Here is an 18,273-nt window from a genome sequence, read left to right as displayed (position 1 = left end):
TTTAAGAACAGCAGTCCATTTTCGTAAAGTAACAACATTTATACGATTACGATAAGAATTATTTCATTCACCTGTATGTTACCAGTATTTCAATAGTCAGAATGCAGATTGAATATATTACGTGTTGTTAGGTAGGGCGAGCCATAATGTTTGTCCTACCTAGCAACAACTAATGTATGTAATTTGAATTCTGACTAATGAAACACAATTATTCGTAAAAGGTGAATGAAATAATTCGTATCGAAGCGCTTCACGAAGACGTATGCATAAATTTGGTTTACATTACGAAAATGGCCTATTCCAGTACAATATTTTCATTAATATCAGTACTCTAATGTATAGCCTATAGCGTGTTTGAATCATGCAACACAATGCTACAGATATATTATTACCCCGGTCATCGGATTCAGTCTTGCCCGCACACAATGCAGGCGCGTACGCAGGGGGGGGGGGGGGGGGGGGGGGGGGGTTTGGGGGGTTAAACCCCCCCTTTGGTATTTTTATGTGTATAAACCCCCCCTAAAAAAAACCTAAAACCCCCCCCCCCCCTTGTATTTTTTTTTTTTTTTTTATTATTTAAAAAAAAAAAAAAAAAAAAAATTATCCCCATGAATGACCTAAAGCAGGTGACCTTACCCCTCTCCCAACGGAGCAAAATGTCAAATTTTCAAATTTCGAGGTCAAAAAAAAAAAAAAAAGTGTCCTCTTACCCCCCCCCCCCCCCCCCCCCCCCCCCCCCCCCCCCCCCCCCCCCCCGCTTATTCAGCGGTCGGCTGAGTCGTTGCGAAATTTTCGGCCCGATTTATGAATGTTAAAACCCCCCCCCCTTGAAAAAATCCTGCGTACGCGCCTGACACAATGTATGCACATTCTCCACTCCCTGGGTAGCATTCCAGGCGTCATTTTACAAACGCTCAAAATGCTGAGCAAACTACATTTAATTTAACTTTCGTATCCTTCCGGGTACCCATAACACCTGGATGGAGAGTGGCAGATGCAGATTAACGTCTTGCCAAAGGACGTTAGTGTTGGGCTGGGCTTTGAACCCCGTACCTTGTTCTCTGCAGTCGGGTGACTTATCCACTAGACCACAACACTCTTTAGTGTGGTTCCTTAATTAGGAATGACTTTCACTATCAAAAATAATATATTACACAGTCCCGTGAAATCATGTTGAAAGTGGATGTAAATATCAAGTTCGTAACTGAATCGAATGATAGGGAAGCCCCCTCAGAATTTAGGACAAATTTTCCTCATGTGGAGAATAATCAAAGGCTCGAGGTTATGTTATCATGCGGTGATATTCCGGGTAGGACGTCGTGGATTATTGCACATAACGGATATTCTTTGGATCATTATTTACCGACAAATTTTGGCGGCAAAATTTCGCAACCTTTTCGAACATTAACCACTGTTTTACACTAATTTCCGATATGTCTTTATATGGCTAAAATATGATGTTCATATATTCTTAATTCAGATATTGATTTCACTCAATTCGAGAGGGATGTATAGTAGGATATTCATTTTTTTAAAAATCAATTTAATTTCATATAAATGTAAAAGGTTCATATTGAGATAATTGTAACCAATCTAACTACGCTTTTAACCAACACAAGTGTATTTAATATTTTCCTTGACAATATTAAATTATTAATTATTGACTGATTACTTTGACGAGTTATTCTGTAAATCTTCAGGATAAATTGAACACTATATACAGTAGACTAACGGTTGCACCATGTGAGAAAGGGGGAGGATTGGGGAGTCCTGAAAAGGACTGTTGGTGATCTCTCTTTTAGCTGATAGTTCTAAAGAGAACTATAGCGCCGGTTCGAGAGGATGGGTAGTAGGAGGGGCTTTATACCGCAATGCATCATACATGATGACAATGATGATGATGATGATGATGATGATGATGATGATGATGATGATTGCGATTGTAATGGTGGTGATGAGGATTATGAAGACGATGATGATGATGATGATGATGATGATGATGATGGTGATGATACTGATGATGATGGTGACGGTGATGGTGGTGGTGGTGATGATTGTGATGATGATGGTGATGATGGGATAGAATAAAATAAATGAAAGCAAAACAGAGACAGGATAACTCGTAGCAAAGCATTTATAACATATAAAACTAATCATAAATCTATTTTACCATTAAAACGCCGAATTCGTCAGTTTCAAAAATATTATAATTACAAAAAGTTTGAGGTTTCACTTCTGCAAGGTTAAACAAAAAGAAAATACATTTGATATCAACAGAGTGCAAAAAAACGGACGGAGTTTCTACTTTCCATTGTTTCTATACTCTGGCCGACTCCCCGGAAAAAGGTGGGTTACGATTTTTCCTGAATTAGGTCACTTAAACATGAACTTCTGTTTGTTCAGGGATATATTTATTTAAACATGTTAGGAAAGGAAGGACAAGCGCAGTGAATTTCCTGAATTTTTCCTTAATTAGGTCACTGCTTCCGTAAACTCGTGTTTGTTCAAAGATATATTTATTCAAATATGTTAAACAGAATGGACGCATAATCTATCCGGAATTCAATTTATGAAATATGAAATATCCTTGATAACAGAAAATATGAATGATTTGAAACAACTTGTTATGCCTTTCAAAATAACTTTTATAAAATATTTTCATAGATGCCAACGGCTTTCCATAATCATTGTTAATTAAGTCCAACTTAGAGATAAGTTCAACTTAGGATCTTTGTGAAACACTCCCCTGATCATATTTTTAAAGATTATGATATAATCACCAAGTTAAAAAAAAAAAATTAAATTGTCTAGACAATGATGAGGCTTTTATATCGTACAGTGTGTTCTTGTTACTACAACAACGGGGACTTTTTGGGTAATAAAGGAAGGACCGCAGGAGGAAGACCAAACAAAATGGATTTATGGGGGCATTCTTTGCTTTGCTTTAATAGCTACGTTTTAATTTGTATAATGTTTTGGTTGCCAGATTTTTAGACTGGAGTGGTTTGAGAAAACACCTTCTTAAATGTTTATTTTAGATCAGGCCAGATATGATTCATAACGCGAAGTGATGATGAAGCAGTCTCGTCGGGATTTACAGGGTAAAAACCCCGAGCCATTCACTTTCTTCTTCTTCTCTCTCTCTCTCTCTCCCTCTCTCTCTCTCTCTCTTACTAATACAGGGCGGTTCCAGGTTTTTGTTTTGAGGGAGGGAGGCACAAAAGTGTTAAAAGATGTTAGAAAACTTCTTCAAGTCATGTAGCTCATTTGTTACTACATAGTTAGGCCCCTTTAACATGTAAAAAGGTGCTTAACAATTTAAAGGAGCAACCTTTCCTTGCAGTGTTGAACTTCTTTTGTCCTAACTTCTCTCTCTCTCTCTCTCTCTCTCTCTCTCTCTCTCTCTCTCTTCTCTCTCTCTCTCTCTTTCTCACACACATCCATACATACACACACTCTCTCGCTTTCTTTTTCCCCCTCTCTTTCTCTATTTTCCTCTCTCTCTCCATCTCTCACAATCTCTCTCTCACTTTATACAAGCAAACTACATCGTTTGCTGAGAGCAGTAATAATATGTTCTCGCAGCGTTTCCCTTGGTATGTTAATAAACGGTTGTTATCGAAAAGTTTCCTTTTCAAGTGAAATCAACAGTAAAGAAGCATTTAGAAACTGACGTGTATTTCTGATTAAGTAGCAATCAAACAGATTTTCAGATTTATTCTTGCGATCATTTTGTTTAGTTTAGGCTAAAACAATTACGTGAGTAGCGTAATGAGTACCTTAAGCAACCCCCTTTTAAAAGAATAACAAAATATCCTCAATATTTACGTTTTTATCTTTTTGGATAATGAGAAAAATGAGAAGAGAAATATATAGAACCCCCTTGCTATTTCTATAGAACCATTTTACTTTTACTGCTGTTTCAATTTCAGTTTCAATTCAAGTTTTATTTTCATTTCCAACAGAACAATTACGGTTTATCATCAATTATGACAAGAAAATAAACATAGAAATCAAATGAACATTCATATTATAATGCATTTTGCGAATCATTAATTTACTTACAAAAGAGAATGCACACATTTGCTTTAAGTTATGCTTTTATGTTTTTAAAGTAAAAGCTCTGGAAATGGAGGGATCCAATGAAAAGTAAGGCTCGTAGAATGTGGATCCCTCAAATAATGATAATCATAAACTTACGTAATAAATACATATAAATTTGATGATAAAAAGAATATTTATAACAATATGCATATCGTAAATTAGGGTGAACATGTAAATGCCAACAGAGAATCACAGCGAAGAATTACCTGACTAGACAGGACACAAAAGCATAAACATAAATATACAAGAAAATTGTCCTAGTATGAGCGCTCTCATTATTAGCACAAAATGTGTTGTTTCAAAGAGATTTTATTTCAGGTCAATTCGTTTATGGGATTGAATGATGAAACATTGGAAAGGTACCTATTTTCAAAAATACAAAAACAAAAAGGGCATAAAAAGGAATTACAAGGTTCCTATATGGAATATTTAGTAGTTTTGTATACCATTTAGGGTTTTAATTGCTTTCATTTAAAAAAGAAAAAACCTCAAGCTCTTAATTTGAAGACGCGTTACTATTTTGTTGTCTCTAATTGTGATTCAGTCATACAATTTGACAGAAAAATGGACCACAAAATGACCCCCCCCCCCGGGTTCACCCGCTAAAGGATTAATATGGCTAGACCAATGATGTGGGATGTGGCTGTGATTTTGAGGAACTTGAACCCTATAAGCTATGCTTTTTATTCAGTTCCTTTTTCACATGTAATTTCGAAATTATCTAGTGTAAATGCAATATAAACTTATGCCGTGTAGATGTCTTTATCGTTCATGAATCTATTCTTTCCATATGATATAATTATGGTTTGTTAAAGGGATGTCCCATTTGCAGCCAACATCAAGTTATGTAGAACTTCGCAGGAACTATGAACATGTCACGTATGTTCTATCTGTGAAATGTAAACGTTAGCAGTGTCCTTTTATTAAAACCCGTTTACTTTCTAGACTTCACCGTCAGACACTATTGAGTGAATGCGTGACTTTTTTCGCACAGCACAAAATGGACCATTCGGTACAAGGGTCTGAAAATCAGACTTTTACTTAAGTGATTGCGATCAAGTAAGTCGAATTGACAACTATAAATGGTCGTTATTTTCCCACTTAAAGACATTTTCAAGCCCTTTCGTTTTGCGGGAAGTTCTAAATTAGTATTATCTTTCGAATGCCGTTGGAATTTTACAATTTTGTTTGGCCTGCAAATGGGACATAGTACCTTTGAATTTGATGTATTATTTTTAATGTGACATAAAAGGAACTAAACTGAAGCTGAACTTGAACTGATGAACTCTATGCAACCATACAATCTAAGACATTTTGTTTAAATCAAAGTCTAGACCAGGCTACAATTTTGATACGTCCGATCCAGTTTATTGTGACGTCACAATGCTACAAAATATAGTCAATATTTAATGCTTACAATGTATTAGGTGACGAAAAGTATGGTAGCAGAGATTTGCCCATATTTGGTCATGCGACCTTGAATGTTGGCGGAAATAAGACCCGAAAATAGGATTTTAGTTCGGAAGCGGATAGTGTTTATATTACACCTTTTGGTATGGCGTAGCGTGTGGGACCACCAGTATTGAGGGGGCACTGTTGCATTTAGTTTGTGGGGGGGGGGGGGGGGTGCGGGACATGGACAGAAAACACGACTTGAAAATAGGACGTTAGTCGGAAACGGATAGTATTGATCAGTAACCTTTAGCAGTCACGTATCTTGGGTGTTATACGGGGGGGGGGGGGCGGTGGGGCGGACGGGAGAAGGGATTCGAAAAATGGACTTTAGTCGGAAGCGGAAAGTGTCTATCCTGCACTTTTTTTTGGAGTTGTGAAGCTTCAGTCAAGTCAGTGGCAGTATTAGCCTCTTGTCGATGGCCCTCGCGTTGTTGGAGTCCGTAAATTAGGCCTAAAAAAAAAAATTGATGACTTGGCGTAACGGGTCACTGAAAATTAGGGTAGGTAGGGCGATTTTTTTTTTTTTTTTTTTTTTTTTTTGGTTGTTGTTGTTGCTTATATTTGCATACATGAAATTAGCCATTCATACACATATACATACATACAGTGGCGTAGATAGGTCCTCAGACCTTGGGGATGATCTGATCAGGGATATCTGATGAGAGGGGTAGACCACAATATGTTCAAATAACTCCACGCACACACACACACATATATGGACACACACACTGTGTGAGCAAAGTGAGCAAGAAATTGTTGAAATCTTGATCACCTTGGGACCTGGGGGATGCATACATACACCTGCCCCCCCCCCCCCTGCATACATACATGTACATGTACATACACCCTCATGCACATAAAATGCAAACATACGAACGCATTAATAGATTTCGAACAGACCCCAGCCTGAGATATCTCAGACACTGTCTTCAACAGGATAAACAGGTGAATAGACCCTATGTAGGTTTAGAAGGGGCTGTTCACAAATATTAGTATTTTCACAATGTATTGACTAGCATTTTTATAACTTGTCTAGAGGTAACATGTTAACATGTTAACATGTATCCAAAATCTTGAAGAATGAGGGTTGAAAAGAATAGCCAATTACAACTTGTGAAAATATTTACAATTGTGAATGGCTCTGTAATAACAAACAGTTAAAAAATGTCTCCAGTATTTCAGAATCCTTTATCAAAAAAAAAAAAAAAAAAAAAAAAAATTAAAAAAAAAAAAAAAATTAAAAAAAAAAAAAATTAAAAAAAAAAAAAAATTAAAAAAAAAAAAAAAAAAAAAAAAAAAAGCGTAGGGTCGGCGATAAAAATAGGGTCGGGCGGGTTACGCCAAGTCATCAATTTTTTTTTTTAGGCCTTATGGCGAGCGAAGCGAGCCAGAGAAACCGAGCGCAATCGCTGCGGTCTAGACATGCATAATTCAGTAGGAAATCGGTCTCATGAATATATAATTCAGATCACTTGTCAAGAGGCCCTCGCTCGCGCTCGGTCTCTCTGTCTCGCTTCGCTCGCCAGAATTCACGGACTCCAACAACGCGAGGGCCATCGACAAGAGGCTATGACAGTATCGGATGGGGGGGGGGGGGGGGTGCCGCCGGCAGTTTTATGGATGAAATGCGAGAGACCAAGATGTAGAACGATCGAGAAGAAGGTGGTTTGGGATTGAGGGGTCCGTATCATCTTGTTTTTTGCGTCGCCTTACGGTCTTTAACTCTCTCTCTCTTTATTTATTTATATTATATTTCTCTCTCTTTCTCTCGATTCTCCCTCAGTTTCTCGCTCTCACTTTCTCTCTCTTTATCACTCCCCCTCTCTTTCTTCCTACCGCTCCCCCTTCATCATTCGATGGAATGGGGAGGGTGCCCTCGCTGCTACACCACGTGCATTCCGAATCATTCTCTCCATTCTATGCGACACTCTTTGATCAATTTGGGGGAATGATGTATAGTCTCGACTCTCGAAGATAAAACAGCCCGCCCCCGTAGTTTTTTTTTTCTTCATCTTCCCGGTGCGGCGTTTGAATATTAGAATAGAGAAAATAGTGGGGCACACGTTGAACCAACATGAACACAAAATGGGATTCCCAGTTTAAGTGCTACATTGACCTACCTTTTTAGCGATATCAAAATAATTACAAAGTCAATAACGGCAGCAATAATAAACATATTCTTCAAACACATCGGTTTTCTTCAGGAATGCATGTGGTACATACGTAATTCAGCCCACATGAAATATTTGATTCATAAATTCACGATTTCATTTTCGTTTTTATTTCAAATAAACTTAAACGGACTATTTAACATTATGAAAAGATAATGAAAAATCAGCCTAGCAAGATGATTGTAGACAGACTTTTGTTTTTGTGACAATGTAAATAAAGTTCATGTGAAACTATGTCTCTACACTGTGAAAAGATTCGGCAATATTTTTCCCACACTTTGCCCAACGTTGTGCAAATAGTCAACCCAGCCATTTATTGGGCAATATTTTGCCCAGTGGTATTGGTAAACGTCAGTACCCAACTCCACACGTGCATAGTTGTCTTGTATTATGCCCAACATAGCTAGTCAAGATTGTCCCAACAAGTGGGTTACCGTCGTCGTGCAGTTGAAGAGTCATATCTTTGCTCAAAATGTAGTCAAATATTGCCCATGCAACAAAAGAATTACCAACGTAACTTTACTCATTTTTTTCACAGTGTATAGTTATGATAATATACCCAATAAGGTTATTCATACAGCAGTTTAAAGATATTTCTTAGTACTCAACATGAAATGTAACAAGAGGAAGCAAAACCCTCACTATAAAAGTCGATCATTTTCCTCAAAATTGATAGCTATGATAATATACCTAATAAGGTTATTCATACAGCAGATTAAAGAGATTTCTTACTACTCAACATGAAAACGAATAATCGGAAGCAAAAACCCACTTTAAATGTCGATCATATCCCCCAAAATGTTCACACACATTATTTGTATTGTGCAAGAATAACGAAATTTAATGAACATCCACGACATCTACAGCCAAGTCAGATATAAATTTGAACCTTAAGGGTGGGCATTCTGGATCTATATCAGTCCGAAAATTCGGTGATCTTTGACAAGACAAAAAGAAGAAGTAGAAGAAGGAGGAGGAGGAGGAGGAGGAGGAGGAGAAGAAGAAGAAAAAATAAGATTAAGAAAACGAAGAAGGAGAAGAAGGAAGGAAGAAGAAGAAGAAAGAAATAATGAAAGAAATAGAAGATCATCAGCTCATAGTTCCTCATCTTCTTTTCCTTCTCTTTCCTGCCCCGCCGGGATCCGCCACTAAAGACTACTAGACATACCTGCGCTAACTCCCAGAAAAGAAACTTCTACGCTGTTTAGTCGGAAACAGCCGAGCGGAACTGTTTCGGGGACTCACCACGGTAACCGGACCCGAGGACGCATAAAAGCCAGGAATTTGTCGAAAGGGACTCAAAATTGTTACCGTCCATTGTGAAGCAAAGACAAGCTCTGACGTTTGGAGGCAATCTTTTAACAAAAGCTGGTGGACAAAAAGAAAGACAAAAAACCGCTTTGTAACACTTGGATGCTTATCTACGAAAGGTGCTTGATTTATCTATTCTAATAGCGCATCGGTCCCTGAAAGATTTTCTTGTAATACCTGCTTAGTAGTGAAAGTGAGAGTCAGAGGTTTAGATACACTCGGCTGCCAGATCACTTTTGGATTCGCTTCAGAACAGATCGCTATTCCCATCGCGTTCAAGCAAGGAATAATTTTTACTTTATATTATCAGCAACTGTGAAAATAAACCATCACCATGTTCGCTAGGTTAGCACAGCGCGCATTCTCCGTTTCGGCCAGGAGTTCGGCAAACCTTCTCGGAGTCGCGTCATCGGAGGCGACGTCGATGACCACCACGGGCCGCATCGGCAGGTGTTTGAGGAAATCGCTGTTGAGGAATTTCCCAGAAGACGATCTGCTTAGCTGCTTCGACAACATGAGTATACAGAAGAGATATTTGGGAACGTCTGCGATGAAGACAACACCGGTTGTTCCTCAGCTTCAAGTCTCAGCAGGTGAAAAATTTAAACGAATTGGGAAAATAGTAGTAATGGTAAAATCATAAATTTTAGCTAGGGTACCTTCTTATGGGATAGAGGTCTATCTCCACAAGGGATAATATCCTACTTTTACGAAGATACTTCAAGAAATATAATATATACAGTGTGTATTATAGACTCCAATCATCGTGTTTTGTTCTGTTCAAAATAGGCCTATATAATGTACAATATGGGGCATCTTGAAACGTTGATTAACAACAATGGAGGGGGAAAATTATTACATCTTCTTTAAATGTGTTGTGATGAGGTAATGTACCATGCTTGAATCTCTTGATGTTTATTAACCCCATATAAAATACATGATACTGTAAATTATTATGATAACATAGCCTTTATAATAAACTTCACCTTCTGCCTGCATTTACTAGGCAACTAAACATTTACGGTCACAAATTAACCGTGAAGTAAAATTAACTAACTTTAAGAAAAACAAAAATGACGAAAGGAATTTGACCAACCATTTCATTTTCTCATTTCATGAACAGACGACTATGAAGTTGACCCCGAACTCGTTACAAGGTACGTTGTCCGGCCGTCGGAGATCGACGACTGCGGCGACATCCTGAAGCTGGTACGAGGGCTCGCGGAGTGGGAGGGGACCATTGACCAGGTCGAAATCACCGAGGAAGGTAGATACAATCGCTTTAAAAAAAATTACTTAAAAAAATAATTAAAAAAAAAAAAAAAAAAAAAAAAAAAAAAAAAAAAAATCATTTTTGTTCCCGGAACCATCCGATAACAAGTTGTAAATTATCTTCAATATCACTCTTTGCTGTTGATTGTTTTGACATTTTATGATTGTATCCCTACTTTTGTTTTCTTTCTGTCTTTATTTAAATACAAGACATGCCCCTAGATCTTTCTCTATGCGAATCTATATATCTGATTTCAAACAGCGATAGTCTTTATGGATCAATAGCATTGACAAGTTTAAAGTATGGTGTGTTTTCTCGCATTTATATATATTGGTTTATGACAGATACCTCACAAGTGTTCTCTCTCTGGAGAATAGGCATATAATCCTCTTACTTAAATGATCCTCTTTGTAGATCTGAAAAAAGACGGCTTCGGATCGAACCCTTGCTACCAGTGTGTCTTGCTCGAGGCTTTTGAAGATGATGGTGACCACAGTGTCATAGGCTATGCCATGTTTAGTGGGGGCTACTGCGCATGGAAGGGGCGCACCATCACGTGGGAAGACCTTTTCATTCATCATGATTATAGAGGTAAGTTATATCCCTAACCAACAAAACTAACACTTATATATCAAATCAAACAAATACCAGGAGAAGAAAACGAAAGAAGAAAATAAAATATCGTCATCCTCAGCAGCACGACTACCACCACCCCCATCACCAACACCATCACCACCACCACCACCACCACCACCAACAACAACAACTAATTGATAATAAAAATAAACAAGGTAATGCATGTAATTTAATGAATAATAAACTCTCTTAAAAAATATACTTGAAAATCTGATTGAACAGAATACATCTTGAGGGAAAAGGAAAAAAATTCACATTAGTTTATCAAAACCCAACTATATAGCAAACGAAAGACAAAAATCATATCGGGAAGATGGAAACATGGGGCAACGAAATTGCTTTTGAATCTATGAGCTTTTATTGACAACTTTCCTTTGATCTTCCGAGTCAATGTAGGTTTTATATCAATCCTGTCAATAGATTTAAATTTATCTTTGGGCCAAGACTTCTACAAATGTTAATTTTAGTTTTATTCTAATTCTCAAGATTGTTATCGGCCTATTGTTTCGGTCGCATATCACTAATATTCTCATTTTATTTTTTGTCTTTGCAGCAAAAGGACTTGGGGCTGTACTACTCCATGAAGTATGTAAGGTGAGTTTCATGATGTTTTGGTCTTGCAAATATAATTGGAGAAGAAAAAATCATGGTAGATCTATAGAGCACCAGTACTGATCAGTTCTTACATTTTTGTTTGAGGTTGTATACAAACTACTATATTCATCCAAAGGATAAAAGGATAAAAGAAAACTTGTTTATCCTGTTTTGTAAGTTAAGATCATTTTCAAATGAATTGTACCGATTCAAATTCAAATCACACTTAAGAAACTAAATGTTTTCATTTCCACAATAACAGAGAACTAATGTGTGACAATAATTGAAGTCATTAAACAAAAATCATCATCTATCACCTTATCTTCTCAAGAAGCCATCATGATAATCCTGTATGATCTCTCTTTCAATTTCTAGATGGGTTACCTGGACGGCTGCAAGTACATCAGCGGCTACGTCGATATCGAGAATGATCGGGCAAAGCAGTGGTACGAAGACATCGGATTCGAAAACCAGACTCAGAAACATGGCTACAACATCATGTCCATGGCCGGCAACTCGCTGCAACATTACGTCACCGACCACAAACCCATCGAGAAGCTTGGAAGGAGAGGCGTGCATGTTTCGTCGCTTGTTACAAATTGAGTTTATAAGTTCTTATGTATTACTGATTTTAAAGACAACATTGAGTTTGTTTTTCAATGTGCAATATTACAAGTATTATGTTTTCAACTGTATATATATTATATCAATGAAGTAGTTAACGTGTCATGTGGTCTCGGTTGTTTCTGATTTAGTTTGAAAGAAGAGCACGCATTATACAGGTGATGAGAAATATTCCTGTATAACTTTATTTGTTAGCATATTGTATTCTGATATCAATAACACTTCTTTGCCAACACGTAATGCTGATAGTAATACCGCGTCGAGTATTATTTCAAAACAAAATATGTATATATTTTTTTTGGGGGGGGGGGGGGGAGAAGAAGCAGAAGAAGAAGAAGAAGAAGAAGAAGAAGAAGAAGAAGAAGACGAAGAAGACGCAGAAGAAGAAGAAATATTACAACGATACAGACCTACGGCTGGATATCACATCTCCATATTTACTACTAGATTTTTTAGTTCAATGCAGTTTCTATACAAATCTTGCAATCCTATGTCAACAGCGAGAAAGAACAAAACTGCGAAATATGAAATTCTTCGAACTAAGTTGATATAGAAATGGACAAAGGTCAAGGGAAAGGTCATTTCATAGTGCGAGTGGCGAACTGTTTAAACATTCCAATCATATGACGTCACAATGCCAAAGACCTTGCTCAGATGCTGTTTTCTCTGCACGGCTCGAGCCTAAAGAGAATGTATTCTGTAAGAAAACAAAACCTTGAAAAAATATTTATGCAAGCACGATATGATATTTGTGTATTTATTTATTTAAAGTATTTAAAATGTATGTACTACTTTCTTATCATATGTACATTTTGACTTCGCCTCATATTTTGTAATGAATAAATCTCCCTTTTTATGAACAATAATACATAATCAAGAGTCTAAGTATTCTAATATGAAAAATACTTCACAGGTGAGTTACTTGTTATTACTCATGGAATCAACATTATATGGAGTGGAGAGACAGAAAGAGACAGAGAGAAGAAAGACAAAGATACAGAGAAAGAGAGATAGAACGACAGAGAGACAGAGAGACAGAGAGATAGAAAGACAGAGAGATAGAAAGACAGAGAGACAGAGAGACAGAGAGACAGAGAGACAGAGAGAGAGAGAGAGTGTGTGTGTGTGTGAGAGAGAGAGAGAGAGAGATCGAAAAAGCCTAGATAGATAACAGAGAGCGTGTGGGAGGGAGGTGTATATATTAGCGAGAGATATTGTTTTTTATAAGGCAGATACCTTTTCCAGGTAAGAGGAAAAGACGAAATTGATGTAAAAGAGGAAAGGAATACATGAAATATGAGAGGAATTAGGGATCGGGGTTGAGACGGGGAGAGAGACGGCCGGGAGAGAGAGAGAGAGAAAGAGGAGAGAGAGAGAGAGAGAGAGAGAGAGAGAGAGAAGGGGTGGGGAGAGGTGTAAATTCCTGCATTTTTTCAATATTTTTTTCCAACTACCACACCATTTTTAAAATGGTAGGTCTGGAAAAATACTACACCCGGAAGATCGAATGCTGTCAATTAAATAAAACAGTATTCACGCACCGTGTACTCGTCTATGACAACGCAACCTATGACAAACGATGCTAAAAGCTGAACGCTACAAGGAATTCTTACTTTATTTGGAATGCACCAGAGTTATCTGTGGATTCGAGTTCAATAAACGCTTTGGATTCTACTAGGAAGGTGAGAACATGGTCGATTTCCGGAATCATAGACCCCTATATCTTCGTCATCACGAATACATGCCGCTGCGATTGTTTACATACAGGGAAAGTGCATGTTTGCGAAACGCCCACTTTAGCCTAGTTATCAGACTGAGGGGAAAATTTATTGTTGATCACACTTCGTGGCGTGTGCGTTCCGTCAGGTCTCAATTAGTAAAACAAATATCGGGGGGGGGGGGGGGGGAGGAGTGGGTTATATTATCAGAAAGATGTTTAAATCTGGTAACAGTGCGAATCTGAATTATTTACTGTATACTCTTTGTTGAAATAATTGTTAAACATTGTGTTTCATATTGTACTGTTAATGAGAAGGAAATAAATGTTAATAAATACAAAATACCAATATTACGTGGCAGTCCTCGATTGATATTGTTTCTAATACTTTTGTAACCATAATTAATCGTTGTGGGAAACAATATTTGCATTACCATTTCTGATATTCTTTCTTCATTCTCTTATTCTCCTCCTAGCCCCTCCTTCTCCTCACCTTCTCCTCTCCCTTTTCATCCCCTTCTCCTTCTCTGAGTCTTTTCCTATTTAATTTTCCTTTTCTTCTTCTTCTTTCTCTTCTTCCTATAGTATTCATTGTATTCTTCTTAATCATCATCTTCCTATTATTTTTTAATGTCATTATTTTCTCCAAGTGCACCTTAATATTCACCCGAAAATAAGTATTGTGTTTATTATTGTAGGCCTAGCTACCATTTATTTTTGTAAAATTCGTCAAACTTCCGTTAATTTTGTTAACTCACATAATTCTCTCATTTGCTGAATCGTACACTAAAAGCGGTTATTCACATTATTTTCTACCGTAGGTTTGATTCAACATTCATTAACATTTTATTGAAACGTAAAGAACTACATACACTTTCTGCAGGATACATCATTACAGAGACACCTTCGACACCGACATGGCTTCAGTCGACGAATATGCGCATGATAAGGAACCCATGGTCATTGATCACGGATCGTTTGAAATACAAGCGGGGTTCGCCGAAGAAGACTGTCCTCGGACCGTCTTCCAATCCATCGTCGGAAGACCCCGGCACCAAGGGGTGTTAGATGATCTGGTAAACAATTTATAAGATAAAAACGTGGATCCGAATCTAATGATTGGTTGAAAGCGTACACGTGACCAGGCAGTTATTTTTCCTCACGCGTAATTTGGATAATGACCGGTCATGATTCAATTCTAATGATCGGTCATTAGTAAAATCATGTTATAAAACATCATTTTATAAACCAAGTAATAAACAGCATTTTGTTCTGGCATTAGTAAAATTACTGTCACTAGGTATCTTCAAAACAGACCAAACACCCTCGGCTACCGCCTCTGGCGTGTTAGACTGTTCCAAAGGTACCTTGTGTGGAAATTCTTACTAATGCCCTAGCTGCTGTGTATTATTTGTATATTTAAACTGATTTGAATGAGGGGGCGGGGGAGGTAGGGTGCCTTGACCAAATAGGCAGACAGTATATGGCTTACATTTTCCAGTAAGCAAGCGATTTAAAAAAAATAGGACAAAAAGAAAGAGAGAAAAAGTTACTCATATCTCTAAAAGCTGAAATGTTAAATGTCAATTTAAAAGGGCCGAGGAGTGACCACTCTTTAAAAATGTCAGATTGTTTCTTTTAACCTGTTAGATTCAACCTTTATAGTGTTGGATCCAGCATGTTCAAAGTGTTAATCTACCATTTTGAAAGAGTGGTCACTCCTCGGCCTTTTAAATGGTGATTTAACATTTCAGTTTTTAGAGTGACTGATTTGCCGTCAGCCTGTAAGAAAATTCCCCAAGTAGTATGTTTCTCAATATTTTGTAATGATTATATGAAAATGGCTTTTGATTGTAAATCATTTTATTTCATTGTAAACTAATACTCTCAGCCTTCACTGCTGGTCATCATTTCAATAGTAATAATAGTGGGTTCTAATTGTATAGCGCTCGTGTCTATCATACGTGACACTCCTGGCGCTCCCGATTATTACCCTGGCTTTAGCACGGCTGCCATACGGCGCTATACGGCGCTCTAGCATTTCAAGGAATAAATTCCTGCCAGTAACCCATTTACATCACCCGGGTCGAGTGTGGCAAATGTAGATCAATGTCTTGCCAAAGGACATTAGTCCATATAAGATAAGTAAGTAAGTAAATAAATAAATAAATGAATATATTAATACATTAATAAGTAAATAAATGATTCTTTTCGCTTAGACTACTAAGCTCAACTTTCGGGATAGCTATGTCGGGGAGGAGGCACAGAACAGGCGGGGAGTGCTTACCCTTACCTACCCGATCGAACGAGGTATCATCACCAAATGGGATGATATGGAAGCCGTTTGGAGTCATACATTTTCTGAAATAAAGTTCAACCCACAGGACGAGGGGGCTGTGCTGTCACAAATACCCAACAATCCAAAGCCAAACAAGGAGAAAACGGCCGAGGTAAGTAGGAAAATACGGATCTAATTATAGAGTGTGGGTGATGGGAGCTGGGCAGGGACAGTTCGACTGGTCTTTAGAGTGAGTTGAGTTTGAATTTGAGTTTGAATTTGAAAGTTTATTATCCAAACAAAAATTACATCAATATAACAATCAAATGTGAATGGTTAACATCGAAAGGATAAATGGGACCAGAAAATATTCTACATCTAGGGTAAAAATGTTCTGTGATTAAATACAAAGCTTTGGTATTTTACACTAAATAAAAGATAAAGAATTATATAAAACATAATATTTACAAAAAGTCAAGAACCTTGGTTCAAAAGGAAGATTTCTAAAAACCGGATTTCAATGTCAAGCCTGTTAAGTATTATATAACTTCTTCCTCTTTTGTTTTTCGATTGAGGGGTCATGATTATTGCCATATAATCATTTCCGTTTTGTGTGAGTGTAATGTCACCACTGTGTGCTGTATAGAAACAGAAAACAACAAAGCCAATACCCCCCCCCCCCCCGACGACGTAGTGTAAATTAAAGACACTGGCGAAAGTGGCGCCACCCCCCCCCCCCTTCCCACCATCCCGGTCTACCCCTCAAATGCAAGAGTCCGTGTGGAAGATGTATTTGGGGTTACACCAAATTTATACAACTTTAATATATTTAGTATAAGCTACACTTCAAACTGAAATGATTAATAAGAACTTCAAAGTACGAGTGACAAGGTTTTAAAAATTGTAGATATAGCAACCATACATCATTTTGAAAACTCCGCCACTGCTCGGCCATTTTAACAGTAATTGTTTGAACACTTTCATTTTTAGAATGCTTAAGATGTATAGTGAAACTCAGGAAGCTAACTCGGTGAACATGCAACCCTTTTTGTCCAATTATGTAGATATTTTTTGAGAAGTTCCAAAGCCCTGGGATCTGTCTAGCGAATCAGGCTGCTCTTGCCCTCTTTTCTTTGGGTAAGACGTGCGGACTCATCGTGGATTCTGGACATGGCGTCACCCATGTAGTGCCGATCCATCCAGAGAAACCCCCTCCCTCCTACTACTCTTCAAATGGACCTTGCTGGCAGGGACTTGGACGAAGCTTTGTTCTCTCATCTTGTTGACGAACATAAATACAACGGTAATTCAGATTCGTATGTTCTTGATGGTTGTGTTTGCGTGATACAATCATAAACACAAAATATGAGGAAAAAGTTGAAGGTGCATGTCATGGAACATAGTGGTTCATTCAACTTGACTCTCAAGACAAGGGTTGAGGGTCCGAATCTAACGTCCCTTCACAAGAAATTAACAAAAGAAGAAAGTCTCAGGTCTAAGTTTTCATTTGTTAAACGTGATCTAAGACCCAAGGTTAGGTTTAACTGAATTAGTAGACAACGTGTATAGAATACAGACCGAAGCTTAGGCCCCCTCTTTATGTTGACACGATAGCTTTGTTTCTCCACAGGTAGACTAGCGGACCTCCGTGTCGTCAAGGAAAAGCTTTGTTACGTCGCGCTCGATCCTGACAACGAAAGCCAGGCCCGTACACCACCGATGTACTCTTCCGATCAGAACACCTACGAGCTCCCCAGTGGCGAGACGATCACCGTCGACCCCGCAGAGCGCTATAGAATCCCTGAAGCTCTCTTCAATCCAAGCATCATCAAGAAAGACTTCTTTGGTATTCACGAGATGGCCTACAACAGCATCAGTGGCCTTCAGACCGATGTCCGCGAGGACCTTCTTAGGTTGGGTCTACCTAGTAGGGGGTTCTACGCTGTTTCCGGGATTTAAGGAGAGAATGAAGCGGGAGCTGACTGCCTTAGCTCCTCCCTCCATGAAGGTCTCTATCGTTGCAACCCCTGACAGGAAATATTCCGTCTGGATCGGAGGTTCAATCTTTGCTTCAAGAAATCCTGACTATATTGAAAACGCATTGGATTAA

At 38.0% G+C, this 18,273-nt stretch overlaps 3 protein-coding genes across 3 annotated transcripts; all 3 read left to right on the top strand.

The window, feature by feature from the left end:
* The first annotated feature begins 9,026 nt into the window (after positions 1-9,026).
* On the top strand, positions 9,027-12,445 carry LOC593507 (diamine acetyltransferase 2). Its single transcript, XM_792979.4, has 5 exons — positions 9,027-9,634; positions 10,165-10,308; positions 10,729-10,905; positions 11,504-11,544; positions 11,920-12,445. The coding sequence occupies exons 1-5, from the start codon at positions 9,376-9,378 to the stop codon at positions 12,145-12,147; spliced, it is 849 nt and encodes a 282-aa protein (XP_798072.1). The 5' UTR covers positions 9,027-9,375; the 3' UTR covers positions 12,148-12,445.
* A 1,339-nt stretch (positions 12,446-13,784) lies between these two features.
* LOC115918530 (actin-like) lies at positions 13,785-17,374 on the top strand (the record flags this gene model as incomplete). The annotated part of the gene is made up of 4 exons (XM_030981898.1): positions 13,785-13,850; positions 14,769-14,961; positions 16,105-16,335; positions 17,228-17,374. Coding segments are annotated over exons 2-4 (537 nt in total), but the record flags the coding sequence as incomplete, so codon positions are not given.
* A 2-nt stretch (positions 17,375-17,376) lies between these two features.
* On the top strand, positions 17,377-18,273 carry LOC115922641 (actin, cytoskeletal 4-like). Its single transcript, XM_030981889.1, is given in 3 exon segments — positions 17,377-17,466; positions 17,794-18,071; positions 18,073-18,273. Coding segments are annotated over 3 exon segments (549 nt in total). The 5' UTR covers positions 17,377-17,396.

The sequence above is a fragment of the Strongylocentrotus purpuratus genome, unplaced genomic scaffold, assembly GCF_000002235.5.
Source record: "Strongylocentrotus purpuratus isolate Spur 01 unplaced genomic scaffold, Spur_5.0 spur5_contig_823, whole genome shotgun sequence".
Classification (NCBI taxonomy): Eukaryota; Metazoa; Echinodermata; class Echinoidea; order Camarodonta; family Strongylocentrotidae; genus Strongylocentrotus; species Strongylocentrotus purpuratus.
Note: the sequence above shows the minus strand (reverse complement) of the source record. Positions and strands in the feature narration are given on the sequence as shown.

Bases quoted from the DNA above. Each gene is read 5' to 3' on its own strand.
- LOC593507 (XM_792979.4), top strand. From the start codon at position 9,376: ATGTTCGCTAGGTTAGCACAGCGCGCATTCTCCGTTTCGGCCAGGAGT. The intron at 10,309-10,728 runs GTAGATACAATC...TCCTCTTTGTAG, and splicing joins GGTCGAAATCACCGAGGAAG to ATCTGAAAAAAGACGGCTTC. The intron at 10,906-11,503 runs GTAAGTTATATC...TTGTCTTTGCAG, and splicing joins CATTCATCATGATTATAGAG to CAAAAGGACTTGGGGCTGTA.